At 35.6% G+C, this 24565-nt stretch overlaps 1 protein-coding gene across 2 annotated transcripts; it reads left to right on the plus strand.

Annotated features, from left to right (window-relative positions):
* The first annotated feature begins 3739 nt into the window (after positions 1–3739).
* On the plus strand, positions 3740–24372 carry cusr (Copper-only SOD repeat protein). 2 transcript variants are annotated; one of them, XM_055218144.2, is made up of 10 exons: positions 3740–3817; positions 12111–14178; positions 14631–14730; positions 15315–15392; positions 15497–15601; positions 16087–16219; positions 18571–18685; positions 19163–19287; positions 21374–21457; positions 21744–24372. In XM_055218144.2, the coding sequence occupies exons 2-10, from the start codon at positions 12149–12151 to the stop codon at positions 21836–21838; spliced, it is 2865 nt and encodes a 954-aa protein (XP_055074119.2). In that variant the 5' UTR covers positions 3740–3817; positions 12111–12148; the 3' UTR covers positions 21839–24372. The 2 variants fall into 2 exon arrangements, with proteins under 2 accessions (XP_055074119.2, XP_055074118.2); XM_055218143.2 differs by lacking the exon at positions 3740–3817 and adding an exon at positions 8740–10374.
* The last annotated feature ends 193 nt before the right edge of the window (positions 24373–24565 follow it).

Raw genomic sequence — 24565 nt, forward strand, 5'->3', positions numbered from 1 at the left:
GTGCTTTGTGTTTTGCCTTCCATAATGATATTTATCATTCATAAATATACAAACTGTAGGCAGTTGAGATACTACTGTGCACCTTTTTTATGGCAACTGAAACGTATTGACCAATCAGCATCCAGGACCGGACCTATCAGTGTGATGATTTAATATAAACACTTTTCACTGCTTATTTAAATAGAACATTATGCATCAATTTTATGTATTCGCGTAGCAGACACAGTTTTTCATTACCTTCATAAATACACAATTATTAAGTGCTGTTGAATATTAAATATTAATTAATGAATATTAAAGTTATTTTCAGAAAATTAGGCACTACTAGATGTAATGCAGCCCAGTCTGGGGTGACATGATGTCAGAATACAAAATGAATCATGTTTGATTATCAACATTTGCTGCCATCTAGTGGTTAATATTGATACGTGTCATTTCTTTATGTAAGTACTAAAAAAAATATGTAGTATTTTATGAAAAAATATTGTAAATAAAAAAACTAGTATTTACAATATTGAACTATAGTAACATTTAAGATAATATATTGGTTTTTTTTACATTACTATAAGGTATCACACATGCAAAAATACTATAGTTTACTGTAGCATCTACAATAAAGCTACAGATTGCACATGTCCTACATGAGAAAATACTATAGTATATTAAGAGTAAATTTAACATTTGCTGCCATCTAGTGGTTAATATTGATACGTGTCATTTCTTTATGTAAAAAAACTATTATTGTATTTTTTAATACATGAAAAATATTGTAAATAAAAAAAACTTTAGCGTTTAAAATATTAAACTATAGTAACATTTTAGATAATTTTTAAAATTACTATAGTAAATATTAAGGTATCACACATGTAAAATACTATAGTTTACTGTAGCGTTTACTATAAAGTTACAGATTGCATGAGAAAATACTGTAGTATACTTAATTAGAGTAAATTGATCAAAAATACCACAGTATCTAGTATATTATTTTACTACAGTTTAATATAGTAAATAATACTAGAGTTAATACCACAGAATACTGAGTCGTATACATTAACATGCTGTGGTAATTCGTACTATCATTTACTGCAGTATACTACAATTCACTAGTTTACTATAAAGTATACCACACTATTTTTTGCAATCCATAACTTTTGCCTTTCTATCTTTGTTTAAAACATAACTTTGCAGGTTTCTTTAATTGTCTTTGGAGTAATCTTTAAAGGCTCACATTTTAAATCATAAAAACTATTATGAGATTACAGTTGTGAATAAGGTAACTTAAGGGTACAATTTTGAACACAGAATTTTTATGTCCTTTACGGATAATAACCGTTAAACAAATAATGCAGCTTTAAATATATGATTTATTATGGTATTTTTATTGTTAAAAAAATATATACATATGATTTAGACTGATTACTTATGAGTTTATGTAATGGCCACCCGTGGCCACCTCATCTCTCGGCTTCCGTAGTGAAAGACTGCCGACTGTCGATTACAAAATTTCGAGATTTTGGTCGTTTCTTTTTTGTGATCAATTATTTATTTATTTTCTTACTATCATTGTTGAAAATAGGAGGTGAAACACCAAATTTACAAGAAGGATAAAACAGAAGAAAAAAATTAAAAGAAACGTTTGAATATTTATATTACATCATCATTGAAAATATAACAGGCACAATGACTTGTTCCTTAATCCCTGTTTGACCCATTTTGGTCGTTTCTCAATCGGAAGGCTGCAGCCTCTGGAGGTTGCATACATAGATATGATGTATAATAAAGGTTAGATGTCTCGCCCGCGCTGCTGGCCAATTGACTGGAACGTCCGCATTTGGCGGCCATCTTACCACAGGCAGCTCGCTCACTCGTATCATTGAGTTTTAATGGTGCAGGTACTTTTAAATGACCATAACTTGCATAATTTTCTACCGATTTTCAAACGGTTTGGTTTGTTATAAACGTCAAAGATGTACCTATGACACAGCATACTTATACTAAAAAAATTAATGAAACATGTTAAAGCATCCAGAATTTTAGCCACATTATTACATTTGTAAGAAACCAAACCGTTTGAAAATCGGTAGAAAATTGAGCAAGTTATGGTCATTTAAAAGTACATGCACCATTAAAACACAATGGCTGTTTCTCAATTCCAAGAACGCAAAGAACGGACTTGCGTCCTCGTGGAGATCGGTCTTGCCAGGCGACCTTGGAAGAACGAACTCGGAAGTTTTGCCGCAATGACTTCTGGGGCGTAAAGCGATTTCAGCAAGTCTGCACTCGATGCATCCTCGATATCAAGAACACATCCGGGAATTTTCATGCGTCCTCTGTCCTTGCGTTCTTGAGAATTGGAATGAACTTCGACCGTTAATGATGACGTAGAGCGAGGACACGAGGACGCAAGATCGCTGAAGAACGCATATTGAGAAACATGTGTGAGCGAGCTGCCTGTGGTAAGATGGCCGCCAGGTGATGACGTTAGAGACTCCGCCATACACACATCTGGTCGCATACTATATGCAGGCTGCATATGTCATCAAGTCTGGTTTATTAATTCACAAGTCATGACCATATTAAAACAATTTACAATTAACTAAAAATAATAGTAAATAAAAATGACTTTATAATTTTATTTAATTTCATAAAACAACTAAAAATGAGGAGTGCCTTAAAACTCTAAATTACTGGCAAAATATATTGATTAACCCCCCCCCCCCAGAACGTAATTTAATCAGTTATAATTTGCTTTTCATGTTTTATTTATTTATTTTATTTTATATATTTTTTATATAAAAAAGTAAGCTTTATAATTAGATAATATTTTAAAATCTTGATGACGTATGCAGCCTATAAAAGTGTGACCTTTCATAGGCTGCAGCCTTCGGATTGAGAAACGGCCTTTTTATTATCAACAACTTAATTCAATCTATTTTCATTACTATGGAAGCTGTTGTGCTTATACAAGAATCTGTAACATCACCAAATCTGGGCTTGCACATTTTTATTAAGTAGTTTTATTATCGCCCAATATATAAAGTGATCATTTCAGAATTCAGCATTAAATCAATAATAAAATCTGCATCGTGGTTTCAGAGAGAGAGAAATCAAAGCTGAAGGTGAAGAGAGGACGCAGAAATATGAAGATCACATAAAAATAAGAATATTCCACTTTCATGATAATTAACTCACTCACCACCATGTCATTCAAAATGTTGATGTCATTATTTGTTCAGTCAAGAAGAAATACGTTTCTCAATAGACTATATTGAAGTTAAAGTTCACAGTTTTAATGCAGTTTAAAATGGCAGTTTCAACGCAGCTTCAAACTTTCAAAGGGAACTTTATTGTTATTTTCGGAAATACAAATAAAAATAGGCACTTTTAATGCACAACTTCTCTTTTTGCACTGGCCGTGTGACGCGCCAGCGCGACCTTACCTAATGTGTCACGTCGAAAGGTCATGCTTGACGTATGCGAAACCACCGCCCTCATGTTTTCAAGTGTGGAGAAAGAGGACCGTTCCGACGTTGTTGTATGTTGTATGATCCTAATTAATGTCTTTATGTCAGTTTATTGTTTAGAAATGGTCCTCAAATGTGCGTTTCACATATGTGATGCGTGACTTTTCAACGTGCTTACGCAAACATGTAAGGTCGCGCTGGCGTGCAAAATGAGAAGTTGTGATCTACAAGTATATATTTTTAATTTTTCTCGTAGAAAATGACAAATTGTTGAGGTCTATTAAATTGAAAAAAATCCTGGAATGTAATATACAAATAAAGAAATGAAGCCAAACACCTTGGATAAAATGGGGGTAAGTAAATTATCAGGATTATTTTTATGAAAGTGGAAAGTTCACGTGTTTGTGTTTTCAAAGCTATGAGGCAAAAGAAAACATCATACTCAATAGGATTTTATCTAAAAAATATATTTATTGTCATGTAGTTAAGGAGAAACACATTCTAAATCATGAACACCTTGAGGATTTATGTTAATAAATGTTCACACAAACAGTAAGATACACCTCAACATACTAAAAGTGACTTAACACGCAGTGAAGTGCGCCACCTGCTGATGTCTTTTCAGATAAGTTTTGTTTTATTTTTTATAATTTACTATATATTTTAAACGGATTTCAGGCTGTATGTTTTGTTGAACCGAAGAATAAAGTAATTGGTCATCATCAGGTCATTCACAAAGTATTATTATAACAAAGATCATTAACCCTTAAATACCACAAAACATCATATCAACAAAAACAACAAGCACCTGACTGCCAAACTTATTTAAATAAAATATTACAAGCATCCTAAATGTACAACACACATTAGAGGAAAGGACACCCTACTGAAAGCTCAGCATAAGGTGGTAGCAGGTTTAGCTGGTTTAAGGTGGCAGTAGCTGGTTTAAGATGGTCCTCCCAGCCTGGCCAGCTAAATCCAACTAGACCAGCTTAAAAAGTAATAAAAAACAGCTAGACCAGCTGAAACCAGCTTATGTTGGTTTTTCAGTAGGGCATGTATCAGAATCTTTACTAAAGGTGCAGTGTGTAAATTTTAGCAGCATCTAGAGGTGAGATTTTGAATTGCAACCAACGGCTTAGTCCACTGCTTACCCTCGCTTTTGAAACGTACAAAGAAGCTACGGTAGCCGCCACCGGAAAAACATGTCATCGACAGAGACAACTTTTTTTTGTTCGTTAAGGGCTTCTGTAGAAACATGGTGGCACAAAATGGCGACTTCCACGTGAGGGGACCCTCGGTGTATGTAGATAAAACGCCTCATTCTAAGGTAATAAAAACATAACGGTTCATTATAAAAAGGTCTTTATACACCCCTGATAATGTAGCTTTGTATATTATTTTGCATTTCTGACAAGAGATCCTTTTAAAAATGACACACTGCACCTTTAAGACCATTAGGTGACTGTATCCAAAGTGTAAATGTGTCACGTTTAACAGTAATTTCTTGATATTGCCCCCTCTATGGGGTAGTTTAACTGCCTCTATACCAATGTATTGTTGTGTAGAAACCGAATTTCCAAAAATGCTGTGCTACTGGACTCCTGGAATCATGCAATTCAATTCAGCAATATGAATGTTTGGTTGTGTACTCGTCTTACATAACCCACATGGACAATGCATCACATAAATAAAGTTTTCCAGCCGGGGGATGATTCAATGTTTTTTTAATATGAGTAAAAATGCATTGTTGACAGCCTCCACATTAAAGGAACCTTGCAAAAAGTACGCATGTAAAAAGGTATTGCGGTATTATCATATCAGTGGGTTGAGGTATAAACTGGTTTCCAACCCAGAAGAAGTTAGGAGAACATTCACAAAAAACTGAACAACTATTATTAAATTTCAAACAAACAAAACAAAAAACTGAGATAAAAAAGTATCATTATAAGGTTTCCACAGTACAATTTAGTTAATAAAGGATTCAATTTTTGATTATAAACCACCAGATGTTTAAAAAAAAACACGATGCAAGTAAAACAAGTAGACAACAAAAAATTGTATTTATGAATATCGCAGCGCTTTCAGTAGCACAGCAGTTTTTGGTATTTAGACATTCACTGGTACATTGTAAAAAAAGTTGGTTCTTAAATAGTAAGTTAACTTGTTCCTTGTGTAATTTTTCAGTTAATTAAATCTAAAAACATTCGTTGACACACATCATCAAAAGACACGTTGTCGTCTATTTTGGGCAAAATAATAATTTTTAACATTCATACCTAACAAAGTTGTATTGCATAAAATTTTAAGTGACAAGGTGATCTTGACCACATATGAACACAAAGTTGATTAAGTCGTCACACAAAGTGGTTATTTGATTTGATTAAAATTCGTTTTTTTCTTGGTATTGTCAATTTGGGAAAGAAAAATTAGGATTGGTATAAATGATTAAAAATCCAGGCCTGAAAATAAGTCTGGTCCTGATTTAAAGGGAAGTTTAAGGGGCAGGTTTTTTGGACAGGGCTTATCCTAATCCCAGATTAAAATGCATATATGAGCTGTTTTAATTTAAAAACATCTTGCACTGAGCACTGACACATCTTAACATATATCCTTGTTTTGTCTCAAATTGCACATCTGGAATTTAGTCTAGTCCTGGGTTAATCTAAACCCTGTCTGGGAAATTGCCCCAAAGTGATCACAAAATTTAATTTCACAAATCATATTATATTTACAACGTTTAAAATTGTTTTAGAGACATATTTATCTTCTTTGATCCCCCAAATGAATTTGTCCTTCACATTTTGGGACCCTTTAGTTATAAAGGTATTAAAGGTATGTAATTCACCTATAAATAGGGCTGTCACGGTTATGATATTTGGCTGACAGTTAATAATTGCCTGTTTTAGGGATTTGACATTTTATTCTCATTTTTTTTGTTTGTTCATGAAATAATTCTTACACGTTGTGATTATTTAAATTAACTATTTTGCTAGGTTTACCTGACAGTAAATATTAATACACATAACAAATATTTAAAAGTAATTATTATTTAATGAATATATTTTTCAAAAACTGAAAATTCTTCATAAGAAATAAACAAAATAAAGTGTCTGAAAAAATAACTAAAAAAAAGAATGCAATCAAAATAAACTTACTATACTGTACCAGAACAGGCCTTATGTAGCCAACCCTACTAAGGTCATATTAGTACTGGACCACATGTCTGTAGTGGCTGCAAAAAATCTATTCCTTACAGATCCTTAAGAATAGCATCCTTTGCTTTTTTGGAAATATATGTTTTACCTGGCAGTTCATATACTGCTTATCAAAGTTGTGCATCAATTCTTTAAATGCTGTTTTTTCCACTGAATTGAATGGTTTTGCAATTTATCGCGTTACACTGTCAGTTAAGGAACGGCATCTGATAGGGTCTTGTTTATACAGGCGCTGCAGCTCCCCCTTGTGTTTTTAGAGAGATGTGCAATAATTGCGGTTATCTGAAATCATCGCGATGAGGTCAAACAATTGCGATAAGACGATTATTTAATCATTGTGACAGCCCTACCTATAAATTAACGTTTTTTGCTAAATATCCTGGCCTTTCTTTTCATATAATTCAAGAGCCAGATTTCATTACTTAAATAAATGTCAAACAAAAAGCAAGTGATTTTATCAAATGTATAAAAAAATCTGGGCAATTTTATAGGCTGAGTCTAAATACTTAGCGATAGTATGATTTTAGTACTGTTTGATCTTACCAACCGGTTGATCGATTTATCAGACACAGTAGATAACTTCAAATCTAATCTTAAGGCTTTTGGTTTTAACCAAGCTTTCACATAATTTGTTTAGTAATGGTACTTTTCTCACAATAGTAGCTTAGCTTGTACAACCTAATAAATAAATAAATTAAAACCTTATTATCATCAACACTTCAAAGCATGATACATTTTATTAATATTCTTAAGAAATATATTGAAACTTTGAATTAGTAGACGGTTGAGTCTTAATTTGGCACGTATTTTCGGGTTGCGATTTTGGCGTTTCCCATGGTCTTGAGAATATCATGTCATACAGGACCGTTTGCCACTGTACGTTAGTATTAACGACGACAGTGGGGCTTCTGGCCTTAGTCAAACAAGTTTCTGTTTCTGTTTTAAAGATCAGATGGGGGGCCCCATACATAGATTCGCCCTGGGCCCACAAATTTGCTAAATACTCAACTATGGGTAATATACTTATGCCGCAATAGTTAGCCTGTCTGGAACCGAGCTGACTTAAGCCGCATCACTGTGTGACACTTGCATTACATGTGAACGGCCCCTATGCTAATAGGATTTTGTTTCTCTGTCCCTGTCTTTTCAATGAGACAAACAGACCCAGTTCCGGTAAATGTAAAGGTCGGAACATCCCTAATTTATTAGCCGTCCTTCAACGTGATACCCAGCTGATGCCTGACCGACGACCACCGGCAGAACCCGTTAAATCTCCTTACTTGTTTACATATATACTATATATATATATATCTCCCAATGGTTTTTTTCCTCCTAGAAAAAAGTCTGGGTTTTTTTCTCCTAGGGAGTTTTTCAACCCAGGGAGTCAGACTTCATTGGCTTAATTTAGCTCCCTCCTCTATACGATACATTAGTAATACGCTCGCTTATAATGTTGATTCATAGCCGCAGCAAATTTCCCTGCTTCTATTAATGTAAAGCTGCTTTGAAAAAATTACCAGTTGTGAGAAGCGCTATATAAATAAAATTGAATTGAATTAAATTACAGAAATTATATTATACCAAATCGTCGCTGCCCGATGAAACTCACGTATGTCCAAAACGGTTATTTTTCAGGAAGTGAAAAAAACATCGTATTTCAAAAGCAGTTGAATGTAGCATTGCCATACTTGGTACGGCATCTTTACATGCACCATATTCTTGCCAGTGTAATGATATAATCCACATTTGACCAAAATGTAGTTTAAATGGACATACGTGCATATTTTACAGTAGCGGTGGTCGATACGCGTTCTTCCGATCATTAATTAGAATGGCCAAGTTGCGTTTCATATTGACAGATGAATACCCTCAGTTTATTAAATAGCCTACCTCTTGGTTTATTAAATACGCTTAGTTTATTAATTAATTAATTAATAATACATTTATTAACTGTCTCTTGCAAACTATGAAGGGACAATAAATTAATACACTGACATGGTAATGCTAGACAGATACTTTGTTTGCACAGTCCTACCGTAATGTTGTCACTCCTAGACGTACGTCTGGCGTCAGGAAGGAAACGTTTACCTCGATGATGGAAAGTCAGTAGGTACGTTTACATGCAACCAAATAATCCGTTTGTAATCATATTTATGGCTCGATTGTATTGAAAAGCCTTCATGTAAACACCTTAATCAATACGATTGAGGACGATCGGATGCAAATTTGGATCGTATTGAAGGGGGTGGTGTACTCTCTGTGATCCGATCTGCAGGGGAAAAGTATGCATGTAAACGCGTGAATCGTCTCACCAGGCTGTGTTTATTCGGCTATCCAGTCCTGAGCTTCGATGAAACTTCACGAGACCGGCGAAATGCTTCCACAGGGCGGGAGATACGCGGCGTGATTGACAGCTTTGACACCAAATGGATATACGTGAAAATCAGATGACATGATTTCCCAACTTTTCATTGGCCATTTAGATATGCATACTGTATACGGAAATGAACCTGGACATTCAATCCGTTGAAAAATCTCAAAATCGGCAAAATGGACATACGTGGTTTTCATCGGACAACGACGAAATAGTATATCCCCAAAGTTTGAAGACTAGACATTTAGATACAAATAGACTTGAAATACACTTTAAAACAGAATACTAATAACACGAAATCCTAAACACTATTTGTGTTGACTTATCATTTTAACAAAGAACTGAGAACTGAAATATGCAGCCTACACATAATGAAGTGAAAGGCATTAAATTAGTAAAGGATTGACCAGTTCCTTCATTTGTGGGCATTTAATCCTTGTACATACATTTATATGTTTCAGTTCTGTATTTTATTACAGTTTTTGTTTATTTCATTCATTATACCCAATGTCTGTGGATTTGTATGTCTCTCCACACCCCACTTTTGTCAACGGCCCTTTTAATTCAGGCCACCGCGATCATTATCTAAAGCAGAACCAGCTGAAGAACCTCAAGAGCTGTTTACGGTAGACTAAATGCACTCATCTATATTTAGCAGAGGTGTGTTATGTTGTCACATCACAAGAAAATTGCCAGAAATAGGAAACCAGAGGGATAGGAAAGAGAGATGTTAAAATAATCACACCCCAAAAACATGGAGTTCACTCACTTAATCTTGACTTTGAAGTTGAACCTGACTTAAAACAAACCCATCGGTAACACATCAGGCAAAATACTAAGTAAATGATTAAATACTGTAAATTCTTTGATAATAACATGTGTTTAAAATCTCGATTTTTTTTCCTCAGCAATAAGAATAAATGAAGAACAAAAACATCAAGACTTTCAGATATTCAGAGATACGTAAATGTCTCAAATTGATTATTAATTCAAAAGAAGGATGTTTATATGTAATATGTGTATTTGTAAATGTTATTTTGCATGTTATGTCAGCTGTGGTGAACACAGGATGTCCTGCCCACCCAACCACTCCCCCATCCCCTCCCTCCAGACTATAGAAGAGACCAGCAAACAGTCTTATTCAAACCAGCTACACATTAGGATTAAACACACATACAAGCGCACAGTTTAGGCAAACACAAATGGTTACTGTATATAGATTTGTATAGAGATTATTTTCTACCTCTTGCTTACACACAAATGCAGAGAACAGCTGTCAACATGTTGCTACCGGCTTGTTTTCTGTTCCTTACGTGGGGTAAGTACTGATTTATTATTTTACCAAAATAATTAAGGTTTGCATCCTAACATTGCACGTTTCAAGCATCTTAACACAAAAAAGTTGAGAATCCTTGCTAAATTAATGAAGGGTGTCTAGATTTGCTAAAGTGAATATGATTGTGTTTTATTTGTGTATTTAAAATATTTTTTTTTTTGCATTAGTAAATGCATTAGCTAACATGAACTAACAGTATCATACTGTATGTTAATCCTTGTGTATGTTAGTTAATGCTAATACAATTGTTTATTGTGTATTAGTAAATGCTAAAATTAACATGAACTAAGATTAATAAATGCTGTAGAAGTATTAAATGCTAACCCTTATTGTAAAGTGTTACCAGATATTTTTTCATATAATTATCTGATCACCATGTCACAGTCTGTATCTGCTTTATGGTTAAATTATTCATTGACCTCACAGGCTACACTTGTATTTCACAAAGTATCACATACATGACTAGGTGCCCAATTTATAAGGTGCGGTCAAACAAAGTCAGGTTGATGTCTTGGGAGATGGGAACATTTGCAGTGTAAAGTTTTGACTGCGCATGAGGACTTAAATACATCCAGGGCTTTTTTTTTTAGAAAAAGCTTAGTTGTACTGTAGCTATATATGAGCTGTTTTAGGTAAACCGTTAATTTAACCTTTGTACCCTATTACACAAAAACAGCCATGGGGCTGATTTAAAATCGGGGATGGGCGTTTTTCTACATGCATGTGTACACCAGCATGCCTGTTTTGTTGATCTGTGTTGTTGTAACGCACTGTGAAATTATTATTTATTTATGTTCTTAACAGGGTTATTCCCTGAATGAAGTTAACTATTAAAGAATCTCTTAGAAATGATGTCATTGACACCTGCTCGTGTCTGAACGTATTTAAAGTTAGTGATATGTGACCCTGCCTGTAACCAAATCCAGCTGAAGTAATTTTTAATTATTTACTTTTCCCTAACTAATCCTACATAATGTAAAGACCATTCTGTGAAAATGTAACTTTGGGGCTTATAGGGCTGCAATTAATGATTATTTTCATAATCGATTAATCGGACGATCATTTCTTCGATTAATCGACTAATTGGATAAATATTTACTCATTTAGTTTTAATACTTATTACAGCTAAATAGAGCACTAAATTTGGGTATTCATGTGTAGAAGTGTACTTTTAAAACTGTAAAAGCAGAAAAACATCAACCTACAGAAACAGTTTAAAAGTACAATGGTGTTGCGGAGCATGTGATGTCACAGACCAGCTAATCGTTAATGAAATCCGTTGTCAACGATTTCCCATTAGTTGTTGCAGCCCTAATCTTTAATATTGACATAGTAAGGTAATGCAAATGATTAAAATCAAACTTTAATGTTCCTGATCTCATCATTAAATTGAATGGTTCTTTGGGGAACCAAAAATGGTTCTTCTATAGCAGTGTTCTTCACATCTAACCCTGGAGAGCCGGTGCCCTGCAGAGATTAGCTCCAACCTTAATCAAACACACCTACCTGTGATTTTCTAGTGATCATAAAGACATTGATTAGCTTGCTCAGGTGTGTTTATTTAAGGTTGGAGCTAAACTCTGCAGGGCACCGGCTCTCCAGGGTTAGATGTGAAGAACACTCTATAGCATCACTGTGCGTTGTAAGTAAGGTAGAGATCTAGATTTTAAACTGTGTGCTTTGGGATGAAAACATTTTCCCTTTTTTCTTCTGTTCAGGTTTTGCGTCCTGTCTTCAGTACCAGGCTGATTTCAACATGATGGGAGTCACTGGTTGGGTCCTGATTAACTCCACAGATCAGAAGGCCACCATCAACCTCACAGGAACGAGCACATGTCAATGGTTTAACATATCTCTCACCACGTTCCCGGTTATGTATGGCCATTTTGCATCGCCCTGTCAGAAATCACACATAGGTGACAACGTCTTCACGTTTTCCATAAATACGTCTCAGACTTTGGTGAATGTATCTGATCTATTTGCTAAGCGCTCGCGTCTCGATGCACTCTCTGTGCTGGTGGAGACTTGTAATGACATTAGAGTTTGTGCTGGACTCGTGCCCGAGACTCAGGTCAAAACACGGCAGGCGCGATTCTTCAGTCCATTGGCTGGAAACGTCTACATCCGTCAAGCGACTGGAGATCCAGGAGCCAGTGTTCTTTCAGATTTACGAAACGTCAATCAGGCCCGTACTTTACAAAATGTGAGTATCTTCATCTCGCAAAGCTCTGCAACGGACTGCACTGCGCTCCTGGGCAGTCTAGGACAAACAAGCCCTACAAAGTTGGGTGTTTTAAATGTTGGGTCACCTTTAGAACCAGTAAAGTCTCGCTTGGATATCCCCACCCTCAGTTCTGAAGTCCGTTTTGCTCTCCTAAACTTAGGTTCAAGTTATGCGTGTGCACAGATCTATACTGTTCCAATAAAAGAAGTCAGAGCCATCTTAAACATGAGAGGGATTAAAGGGTACTACACCTTTTATCAAGCATCTCCTTTTGATCTCACCACCATTACGGTTAACCTATCAAACTTGAACCAAAGAGTCGGGCCATACCACGTTCATCAGTTTCCCGTACCCGAAATTACCTCTCCCCCTGAGCTCAGTTGTAGTAATAACAATGTCGGTGGTCACTGGAACCCATTTAATGTGAGCGTTCAAGCCCCTGCGTATCCGCCTCCTAAAGGTTCCACTCACGATCTCTATGAGGTGGGAGATCTGAGTGCCAAGCATGGATCTCTGGAGAATACAACTAGCTTTCAGGCCACTTTCAAAGACTGGAACTTACCTCTGTTTGGGCAAAACAGCATCGTGGGACGTTCCCTTGTGATACACCAGCCCAATGGAACTAGATTTGCATGCGCAAGTATAGGCTACCCCGGTGAAGTGACTGTCGCTAAGGCAATTTTTAAAAGTCCGGTGGTGGGGACTGTCCTGTTTACTCAGCTCAGCAGTCACCCTTACTCAGATGTCTCTGTGTTTATGGACTTAACCCATGGACAGCTTTCTACACCAGCCTCACAAAACCATAACTGGCACGTCCACACCTATCCCATCAGCACAGAGTCTGACATGGACCAAAGTCGTTGCTTGTCCACCGGTGGACACTGGAACCCATTTGGCATAGACACCACTTTGAGTAGTTATGCCATTAATTGTGGTCCAGACAGCGCTTTTGCCTGTGAAGTTGGAGATATTTCTGGCAAGCACAAGACTTTGGATTTACAGCCACAGGTTGGTGTGGTGGCCAGCAAGAGCTTTTTTACAGACACAACCTCTTGGATTTCTGGAATGATTGGTCGCTCTTTAGTGGTGCATGGTCCTAATCGTACAGCTCCAAGGATTGCTTGTGCAAACATCACCTTGTTTCGTTTTCCCTCTGCTCACACTAACTCTTGGTTTGGGCCCGGATCTTCTGGCGGTCACATCCAGTTCTCCCAAGTCTCTCCTCAAGGACCGACAATCCTCAACATCTCCTTTACCGGCCTCAATGCCAGCGCTTCTGGCTACCACATCCATACTCTCCCTATCAAGAGCGGTGAGGAACCCTGCTCTGAACTCAACATCATGGGTCACTTAAACCCATTTTTCGTGAACACTACCTCATCTCCTGGATCAGGAAATGGCACGGTTGACCAGTATGAAATTGGTGACATTAGTGGGAAGTTTGGGACACTGACAGGTCAAAATGACTTCCAGAACCTGTACTTGGACAGTAACATGCCGCTTTCGGGACCTAACAGCATCATTGGAAGATCACTGGTCATACATTACAGTAACAGCTCAAGGTTAGTGACTATATATATAGATATATAGACAAGTCACCTGCGGTGTGGATTTCATAAGAATTGTTTATTGAAATTTGAATCTTCTAAATTGGTCTTGATTCCTTCTCTGTGAACTGTTAAAAACCGAAGCAGAAGTAAGGTTCAGAGGAAAATAATGGCAGGTGCACTTCATTCACAATTCTGCATTTTGTTTCAGTTCCCCATTTAGTGTAAGTCTAAATCAAGACCTTATCTCAGAAGTTACCGTTTAACTGATTCTGCTAAAAAAACTGTATTTTTGAACGGCTGGGATTAAGCGGATTTGAAGCGAAACATATTTATTGATGAACATATAATACGTACCGAGAGCATTTGGTTACTTTCATTATCTAATTTTTGATAGAGGTGGGGTTCACACCCATTGCATCTGAGCTCTTCATATCAGTTAAAGTTGTTTCTTTCACTGTTTATAGTTCGAGGTGTGCAAATATCACAGCAGGGACCTCAACTGATGGAAACTGGGTGACCGCAAAAGCAAACTTCAATGACACAGTAACCGGGAGTGTAAAAATGGTAAGAATGGTCAATAGGACACATGCATACTCCTAGATAGCTCGGTGGTTGAGCACTGCGTTAGCAGCGCAAAAGGTCATGGGATCGAACCTAGGGAACACACATACTGATAAAAAAACGTTGGTATGCATTGTAAGTCACTTTGGAGTAATCTATTTATATGAAGACATTACATAATTCGCTTTTTTGAGGGGGGTCTCTGAAATGTTCTGAGTGGAATTCAATGCTGTACAAATAGCAAATAAGACAAATTAATCTTATATTTCTTTACTCAGCTTTAAATTTACCGTCACTTTAAATCTGCCACAAAAAGATGACACTGTTCATTCATAATGCTGGATTGAGATGGACGAAGGGGCGGGAGAGAGGGGAGAATAGTAACAGGGTGATGCTGCTTGGGTTATCCTGCTGGGACGATATGAACCTTATCTCTACTGCACGCAGATGGATCTGTCACATGCATGCATGTTGCATGCTAAAGGACGAATCGCATGAATGAAAACCAGAAATAAACAACTAAGACTTAAGAGTCTGTCTAGCTATCTAATTCACCCTGTGTGATGTACGGTGTACTGTGTTTTTAGTCTCAACAGAGTTTTTCAGATGGCAGCTACGGCGATGTCCTTATAGAGGTGGATTTACAAACATCACAATCGTTTAATGTAAGTTAGAAGATTTATTCAGACTTATCCAAGACAGATTAATCTCAGAAGACATCTGCTTAAAGCTTTAACTTATATTTGGAAATAAACGTGTCTGTTTGCAGGTTACAGAGGCTTTGTGGTACATTTCTGAACGGCAGGTGGGATCAGATGGGCATGCGTGTGCTGGAAATTTAGAAATGTATAATCCATTCAACATGACAACAGAGGTGAGAGAAGATGTATTTACACCTTGAATGATATGAATTATTTTTTATTTTGCTTTAGATTTTTTAATTGCTATTTCACTTACACAGGGTTTATTTCACCTTCAGGTCATCCAAGATATTTAATGCAAATATAGTGTAATATAAGTATAATAAAATGCTAAATATAAAAATATGTATATATTATATACATGAGAGCCTCTTATTGGTTTATTGTCCAAAACATACCCATTACCCATTACGAAAATAGGAACAACTCTTTTAGACTGTGTGCCAGGCGTATAGACCATTTTCCATGTCGTTAAACTAGCAAAAGTGGATTCGGACACACCCTTAATGCACTTGAGCCGTGCACCTTGCGCTTTGAATAGATGGTTAAAATAGGGCCCTTGATGTCCATAAGTTGCAAATGCGATTTTGGTAGAAACATCATAACTAGACTGTAGACTGTAAAGTAAAGTCAAAAATATCTGTATTTTCTCTTGCAGAACGGCAGCTGTTCTCAGGTCAGTCCTCTGGTTTGTGCAGTTGGAGATCTGACAGGTAGACATGGGTCTATTAGTCTTATTAAGAGACAGTTGTACAGTGATGTTCATTTGCAGCTGACTGGAGACTTCACAGGTAACTCTAAATACATTTGGATGATTTCAATATGTTATATAAATTAGAGTTTTAAAAAAATACTGTAAAAATGGTTTTTATGGTTTTAATGTTAAAAGTAAGGGCCCTATCATACACCCGGCACAATGCGCGACGCAAGTGTTTATTGCTAGTTTAGGCCCAGCGCAGTTATCATTTTTACGTCAGCGCCACATTGTTTAAAAAGCAAATACATTTGCGCCCATGGGCATGCTGGTCTGAAAATGAGGTGTGTTTAAGCGCATTTTTGACGCGTTGATATTTTGAGGCAACTAAAATAGACTACGCCATATTGACCAACTAAAACCTAGTCTAAAGTCAATGGCACAATATTGTTTTTGTTATTAAAAGAGCACGGTAGTAATATGCGCCTATAAACGGGATGACAACGTGCATTTGCTTATCACACACATGGATGCGCAGCAGCAGCACACAAATGTTTTTAAATATGAAAAAATAAAGGATTAAAATGTAAACGATTATCGAGTCAAACGAGTCTCTTGGACATAACTAAGGATCGATTATGAGACTTTAGTAGGCGTAAAGAGCTGCTTCAACTGTAGCCTTTCAAGTAATTTAATGTTTTGCTATAAACAAATGCAAATATTGCATTTATAATTTTTTTATTCGTATTTATTGTATATATTCATATTTATTGTATATGATGACTTTGTACCTGTCTTTAAAATTAAAGTATTGATAGTGTACAAACCTTTTCTTGCATATTTGTAAATTATTCTTTGAGATGATCATGTAGGCTATCCATACCTTAAAGGAATAGTCTACTCATTTTCAATATTAAAATATGTTATTACCTTAACTAAGAATTGTTGATACATCCCTCTATCATCTGTGTGCGTGCACGTAAGCGCTGGAGCGCGCTGCGACGCTTTGATAGCATTTAGCTTAGCCCCATTCATTCAATGGTACCATTTAGAGATAAAGTTAGAAGTGACCAAACACATCAACATTTTTCCTATTTAAGACGAGTAGTTATACGAGCAAGTTTGGTGGTACAAAATAAAACGTAGCGCTTTTCTAAGCGAATTTAAAAGAGGAGCTGTATTTTATGGCGTGGTAGCACTTTTGGGAGTGCTTCGACTCGCCTGAAAAGTCCGCTCCCCTTCTCACTCTCATAATGGGAGAGGGAGGGTGTTACTGCGCCAAGTCGAAGTACTCCCAAAAGTGCTATTACGCCATAAAATATAGTTCCTCTTTTAAATCCGCTTAGAAAAGCGCTACGTTTTATTTTGTACCACCAAACTTGCTCGTATAACTACTCGTCTTAAATAGGAAAAACGTTGATGTGTTTGGTCACTTCTAACTTTATCTCTAAATGGTACCATTGAATGAATGGGGCTAAGCTAAATGCTATCGAAGCGTCGCAGCGCGCTCCAGCGCTTACGTGCACGCACACAGATGATAGAGGGATGTATCAACAATTCTTAGTTAAGGTAATAACATATTTTAATATTGAAAATGAGTAGACTATTCCTTTAACAGCAATTAAAAACCTGCAAATTTTTCTTCCATGACTGAAAGAAAATGACTTTTAAAGAGAACCAAAGGTTTTAATAAAAAAAAAATTTTTGATACAAATAAAAACAACGCAATATTTTAACATCAATCTTAAACTGGTGGTCTTCTTCCTCCGCTTAGTTTTTCAATTGACAAATTCCACCATCTAAATAGGGAATCGCAACGGCGCGAGTGCAACTGGATTTTAAAGGGGATGGGAGATGAGACTTTCATTGGTTTATTGCACACTACACCCAAAACACACCCATTGCTCATTACGAGAATAGGAACAACTCTTTTAGACTGTGTGCTAGGCGCACAAACCATTTTCCCTGTCGTTAAATTAGCAAAAGGGGATTCGGACACGCCTGTGTAGTCTGTGCACCGTGTGCTTTAGTCCATGTGCTTAGATTGTTAAAATAGGGGCCTTACTTTTTTGGAGGAGTTAAATAATATTTTAAAAATAAATTAACTCAAAGGCTTTGAAGGCAGCAGGAACACTTACTTTTTAAGTTAAATGTCATCAATTGCTCACCCTCATGTTGTTTTTAACCTAAATAAATTTCTTTATTCTGTTAGACACAAAATAAGATGTTTTGGTAAATAATGGTAACCACGCAGTTGATGGTACCCATTGACTTCCATAGTAGGAAAAACAAAAGCAAGTAAGTGCTTACCATCTATCATCAAAATATCTTATTTTCTGCTTAACAGAATAAATCAATTCATACAGGTTTAAAACCACATGAGGGTGAGTAAATGATGACAGAATTTTGAACTATTACTATGTTATGCATCAATGTTTAACTCTACAGTTGTCCAGAGGTCATTGGTTTTAAGACTCAAGAACAACACCACCAAATGTGCAGATATTCTCCCAGAATCTCCCTCTGCCGAACAGATATTTCCCAAAGTGTCAAGCTTCAGCAGGTGAGCATCTTTATCTGAATATTGACCTGAAAGATCAACTTTTTACGTGCCTTATAATGCCAACTTATCTTCAAAATCTGAAAAACTCATATGATGTTTGACATGTAAATATCAGGGGAAACTTTAATGTCATTTATTAGCAAATAGAAAACTGATTTTTCAACTTTTGCCAAAAGCCTAAACTATAAAAATATTTTGAGCTATGTTAATGAAGACCCCTAACTGTCACAATGGCCATTTGGGTCAATGTTTTATTATATTTGTTTGGACTATATTAATATTTTGTTTAAGTCCATACAGACACATACTCATATTATTACAATGACACTAGCAATGATATTAACTATATTTATAACTTTCAGGGTCATTGACAGACATTGGAAAAGTCACAACTGACTCAAACTAAACAATTTTCTAGTAAATTTTAAGTCATTTGATGCAGTAAGAGCAATACAAGTTTTGTATTATTCTGTACAGGTATGATTTCCGTAAGAGAGTGGCGGATGTGTTAAACCTCAACATGTCTAGAGTCTCCATCTTACCAGGATCTCCTTCCACAAATCCCGATGGGAAATGCCAGGAGGTCAGCTTTCTGGTGTCAGGTAACGTTAGTTTAAATTGTAGAGCATGGGACTTGGGAATGACAAGGTCGTGCATCTGATGCTAAATACCAAAATATGATCCAAAATACCATACTAATATATCCAAAATGGGTTTGAGACTTTTAGATTTGCATAAGTGATTTGCAGATATGCATGTTGACAGCAGTGTTAATATGGATTTTGCTTTTCCCATGGAATGAACCATGGAATTGAGCGTTGTCTGTCAAAACAATGAACAATCCCTTCTATTCAAAAGACACAAAAAAAGGGAAATTGCACAGTAATCCGATGCACGCTTGGACTATTGAGACCCTGTGATCTTACGCAATATTCCGAAACAGGATAGCGGTATATGACAAAGGTTTGTATGTTGCACAGGACACTGGCCGAGGAAATAAGGAGAGAAACTAAAGTGCAAGGTGTTTCATGCAAATTGTTTATTAAATCAGATCCTGTCATGCAAAATTCACAGTCACAAGGCTGCATGGTTGCCAGGTATTGCTTATTGTGTTCTTAGTGATTTTATCAAGTTATTATGCGGTTGCTAGGGTATATGCTAGGTGGTTGCTAACTGACCCTAAGTAGGCCCTCCCCTCTCTAATATTTTATTAAAGTTTGATACTTTGGTCTTTTAATATTATGTTAAAGGTGCAGTGTGTATTTTTAAGAAGGATCTGTTGACAGAAATGCAAAATAATATACAAAACTATATTTTCAGGGGTAAAGACCTTTTTATAATGAACCGTTATGTTTTTATTACCTTAGAATGAGGCGTTTTATCTACAAACACAGAGGGTCCCATTACATGGAAGTCGCCATTTTGTGCCACCATGTTTCTACAGAAGCCCTTAACGGACAAACATTTTTACTAAGTTGTCTCCGAAGATGACATGTTTTTCCGGTGGGGGCTACCCTAGCTTCTCTATGCGTTTTAAAAGCGAGGGGTGAGCAGTGGACTGAGCCGTTGGTTGCAATTCGCAACCTCACCACTAGATGCCGCTAAAATGTACACACTGCACCTTTAATATATTATATATAATACAGATAAGTCAAATTAATTAAAGGGACACTCCACTTTTTTTTAAAATATGCTAATTTTCCAGCTCCCCTAGAGTTAAACATTTGATTTTTACCTTTTTTGGAATCCATTCAGCTGATCTCCGGGTCTGGCGCTAGCAATTTTAGCATATCTTAGCATAATCCATTGAATCTGATTAGACCATTAGCATCACGCTAAAAATAACCAAAGAGTTTCAGTATTTTTTAGCAGCAAAGTCCTTGTTTATTACGCCGGAATGAGAGTATTGTTCCTAGCCATATCTGCCTAGAAAATCGCAACTTTTAATTTTCTGTCGGTCTTAGTACACATTGTAACTACAATAGAGTCAACTTTTAAATAGAAAAATATCGAAACTCTTTGGTTATTTTTTAGCACGATGCTAATGATCTAATCAGATTCAATGGATTGTGCTAAGCTATGCTTTAAGTGTTAGCGCCAGACCTGGAGATCAGCTGAATGAATTCCAAAATGGTAAAAATCAAATGTTTAACTCTAGGGGACCTGGAAAAAATATTTGATTTTTTTTTAAATTTTCAAAAAAAAAAAGTGGAATGTCCCTTTAAGGACTTAAAAAACAAAGCTAAAATATTTTAATTTATATTATACCACGGGTCTGTTGAATGCTGCATTCTGATTGGCTGAGAAATGTTCTATGGGTGTTGATTATTTTTCTGTAAACCGCACACCTAATTTTTCAAATGTCTTAAAAATAGGCACCAGAGCAATGTTTGTGGTAACCGTGGTATAAGCGGAATAATTGACTCCGGTCCTTTGAATTATTTGAAAATAATGCACACCTGCGGTGTAACGGCACTCCGCTTCGCGTCGTGCCGCATTACCACCTTGGTGTGCATTATTTTCTTATAATTCAATGGCCCGTCGTCAATTATTCCTTACGTAATTGCTCTTTAATATATTACAGTAAGTAAACAAAGTCATGCTAAACTAAAAAATATCTTAGAAAAGCCAGACTCAGTAAAAGTGGAAACAGAGATGTTGTTATATTTCTTCAAACTTGTTTTCCAGGTAACGTGAGCCAGGAACAGCTAAACTCTGTTAAGTCCAATAAGAAGATGGGTTTGTTCAGAGAATCAAAGGCGTGCACTTCAGGTAAGCCCTGACTTAGCATTTATCAACAAATACACTATTGTGTGATTGGGTTTAACAAGACGAAAATGCTTCCCTGTTTATTTGGCTACAGGCAACCTCTGTGGTATTTTGCTGGAAAAGGCATTTAAACTACAATTAATACATTTTTATATAAAGAAAATGCTATGTACATAAAACATTTATATTGTTATTATTATTTAATATTTAGAACATATACTTTTGTACTAAAAACTAATTTCCTATTGTGATTGGGTCAAAATCAATTATCTATATATTTCTTTATCAGGTGTAAACGCAAGAATGATGCCGGTCCCATGTAGGATATTACTGATCGTCATGACAACAGTAGCCTGCCTGCTCGGGTCACTGATCCAGCATTAGACGACCCCCAAAAATGTCAAACTACTGCCTTTTTATAAATTCTGATGCAGGGGCTTGGATGCCAGACGTTTTCAAAGACATCACGTTGTGAATATTACAATTGATCCTGTGAAGAAACACTTTTTTTGTACCAGCCTAAACTGAGTTTCATGCATCTGGCTGGATGTCAAAACCACAATATACATTTTGGCACAGGCACATATTTACTTGTTTCCACTCCACTGTCTTTTATTCGTGTGTTGTGATTATAAGATAAGGTTTCTCAAGTGTGGATTGTGCTTCTTTTGTAAGTTTTTTTTTTAAAGAAATTACTGGTACGTCATTGTAAATCCCACAAAAGACTGAATTAATACTGTGTTACACTCCTTTACTTCCCTGTAAATCTCTGGTTTCTGTTCATTGTACATTTTGTATGATGCAAATAATCCTAATCATAACACAGCACTTGTTTTCATACGGTAGGGTTTTACAGTTTCTTACGTGGGATTGTGAAATAAAGCCCAAAATCTCAGATTGGCTTATGCAATCGAACTGCACATGAGTCACTGACATGACATGCATTTTTTTTGTGTTTGGAAGCATTATGTACTTTAAAAATAACTTGATACATATATGGGTGATTCTCACGAAAACTTGGTTTTAAAAATGTCAAGCATGAAAATGTAAAAATTGCTTAAATTTACTTTTTTTCCCACCAGACATTGAAAAACAAAGTCTGGAGTAAATGGGAACATTAATTTAAAAACTTTTACTTATCATTTAACACTTTTTGTAACATAATTTAAAAAATTAGTCCTAAAAAATATCATTACCGCAACAGTCAGAAAACATCAACACTGACATATTTTCAAAATGACATGACAAACCTGAAAGAACATAATTTGGAGATTCTGCACATGCATTTAAAATCAAAGTATCATGCTTCTATTAATTAAATTAACATTTAATAAGCATCTGTTGCGGTAATGATAATCAAAATGTCGTGTAAGCATTCTGACAAGACAATATTTCAAATTAACTGTAAAAAAATGATCTTACCTGGTAGCCATCTTGAAGTAACTGGTCCATGTGCTTGGTCACTCAAAATCAAACTTTATTAAAATTGTGTATGTGTGCTTAAACTGTTCTCAAAAAGTGTTGCGGAGGATGAGAACATCAGGCATGGACACATCATTTTCCTAATTTTTCTTCATTATTATTATACATGAATATTCTGTAAATATTTTTTCTGTCATCTAAAGTAGTCTAGCAAAACATACATTTATTTTTTTTCTTAATATTTTTGTGTTAATTTGATTAAATTACAACATAACGCATGTTTAACACAGCCGGACACATTGCGGTAATGAGAATTTCGGCAGAAAATGATATAAAATGTACAATTATCAATTCTTATATTGAAATCACACATTGTGCAAGGTAGAACACAGTATTGTGTTAATTCTGATGCTTTTTAATGTTACTATATTACACATTTTAAAGCTAAAATCATTAGTGCCGTGGTGTTTCAATGGTTTCGTGAGAATCACCCATATGACATGTTTCACTTTATTCTATACATTTAGTGCCAGGTGGGGCAACTGTCCGTACAAATCTCGGCAGTTAATAATTTAAAAATTATTATAATATTGACAATATTTTGTTTAAAACCCTTACCTATAAACAAATTTCATGAATATGAGTAGCTAGTTGTTGGAATTTTGGGATAAATGAAAAACTTTTGGATGTTCTCAAATGTCTAGGTAGTACAACCACAATCATCCAGTGAACCCCAGGTAATCTTTATGACTAAATAAAATGAAAATGCTGATAGTAATATGCACTTTATTATAAATGCTAGGCTGGTACACTTTCTGTGCAGGTGTAAAACCAGAAAAATATATATTTTATCAAACATATTTTACTTGTATTTAAAAAGTATGTTTATGAATTTGATATCACAGGAAAAAGCTTATACCAGCATCCAAGTAGAAGCCGTTAAAGGTGGGATGCATGATTTTTGGAAAAGTGAGACAGGCCGAGTAGCAAAACACACTTGTGCATGTCTACCAGTGATGCGGGGGTCAATGTATAAACATCCCGCACCCCGACCGACTCGGACCACAAAAAAAAATTATATATATATTGGGGTAGGGGCGTGTTTGTTTAGGTGATTTCAAATATCAACATTGGCTTTCAGAGATCATGCACCCCGCCTTTAAATTCAACTTCATTGCAGAGGACAGGTGGTGCAGATTTTTTTTTATTATATGTTTTTAGGAGCTTGTTTGTCATTGAACCACAACTGTTTTTTGTCTTATGGCAGGTGATTACTGTGAATAAATGTGCAAATGATTACATCTGCAAATACACAACCATTATAAAGGAGGGAAACACCAAATGTTGTGACTTTAACTAAAGACATTGTTTTTATGTATGATAATTTATATGATTTCTATAATGCGTATATTCAGGTAAACAACACAACCCATATAAATCTGATATATGAGCATATATTAACATTATTTAAATTAAAGTTTGTATGTGGAAATATATGTATGTGCAACTGATGCAATTGATTTTTATTTCTATACATTAACACATAAATGATTTATATATTTGAAATATTTTTCATAATTCATGTGGAGTAGGAATTAAAGTGATGTCATATTTTGTAACATTTATAAAAAGGGGAAATGTTGAAATATGTGTGATTTTTTATACAAGAGAAATTCATATATGAACATA

The sequence above is a fragment of the Misgurnus anguillicaudatus genome, chromosome 23, assembly GCF_027580225.2.
Source record: "Misgurnus anguillicaudatus chromosome 23, ASM2758022v2, whole genome shotgun sequence".
NCBI lineage: Eukaryota > Metazoa > Chordata > Actinopteri > Cypriniformes > Cobitidae > Misgurnus > Misgurnus anguillicaudatus.

What these genes read in the sequence shown, in the direction of transcription:
- cusr (XM_055218143.2), top strand. Translation starts at nt 10,317, where the DNA reads ATGCAGAGAACAGCTGTCAACATGTTGCTACCGGCTTGTTTTCTGTTC. An exon ending in AAAGTGTCAAGCTTCAGCAG is followed by an intron (nt 18,686 to 19,162) that starts GTGAGCATCTTT and finishes TATTCTGTACAG; the next exon opens with GTATGATTTCCGTAAGAGAG. An exon ending in ATCAAAGGCGTGCACTTCAG is followed by an intron (nt 21,458 to 21,743) that starts GTAAGCCCTGAC and finishes TTTCTTTATCAG; the next exon opens with GTGTAAACGCAAGAATGATG.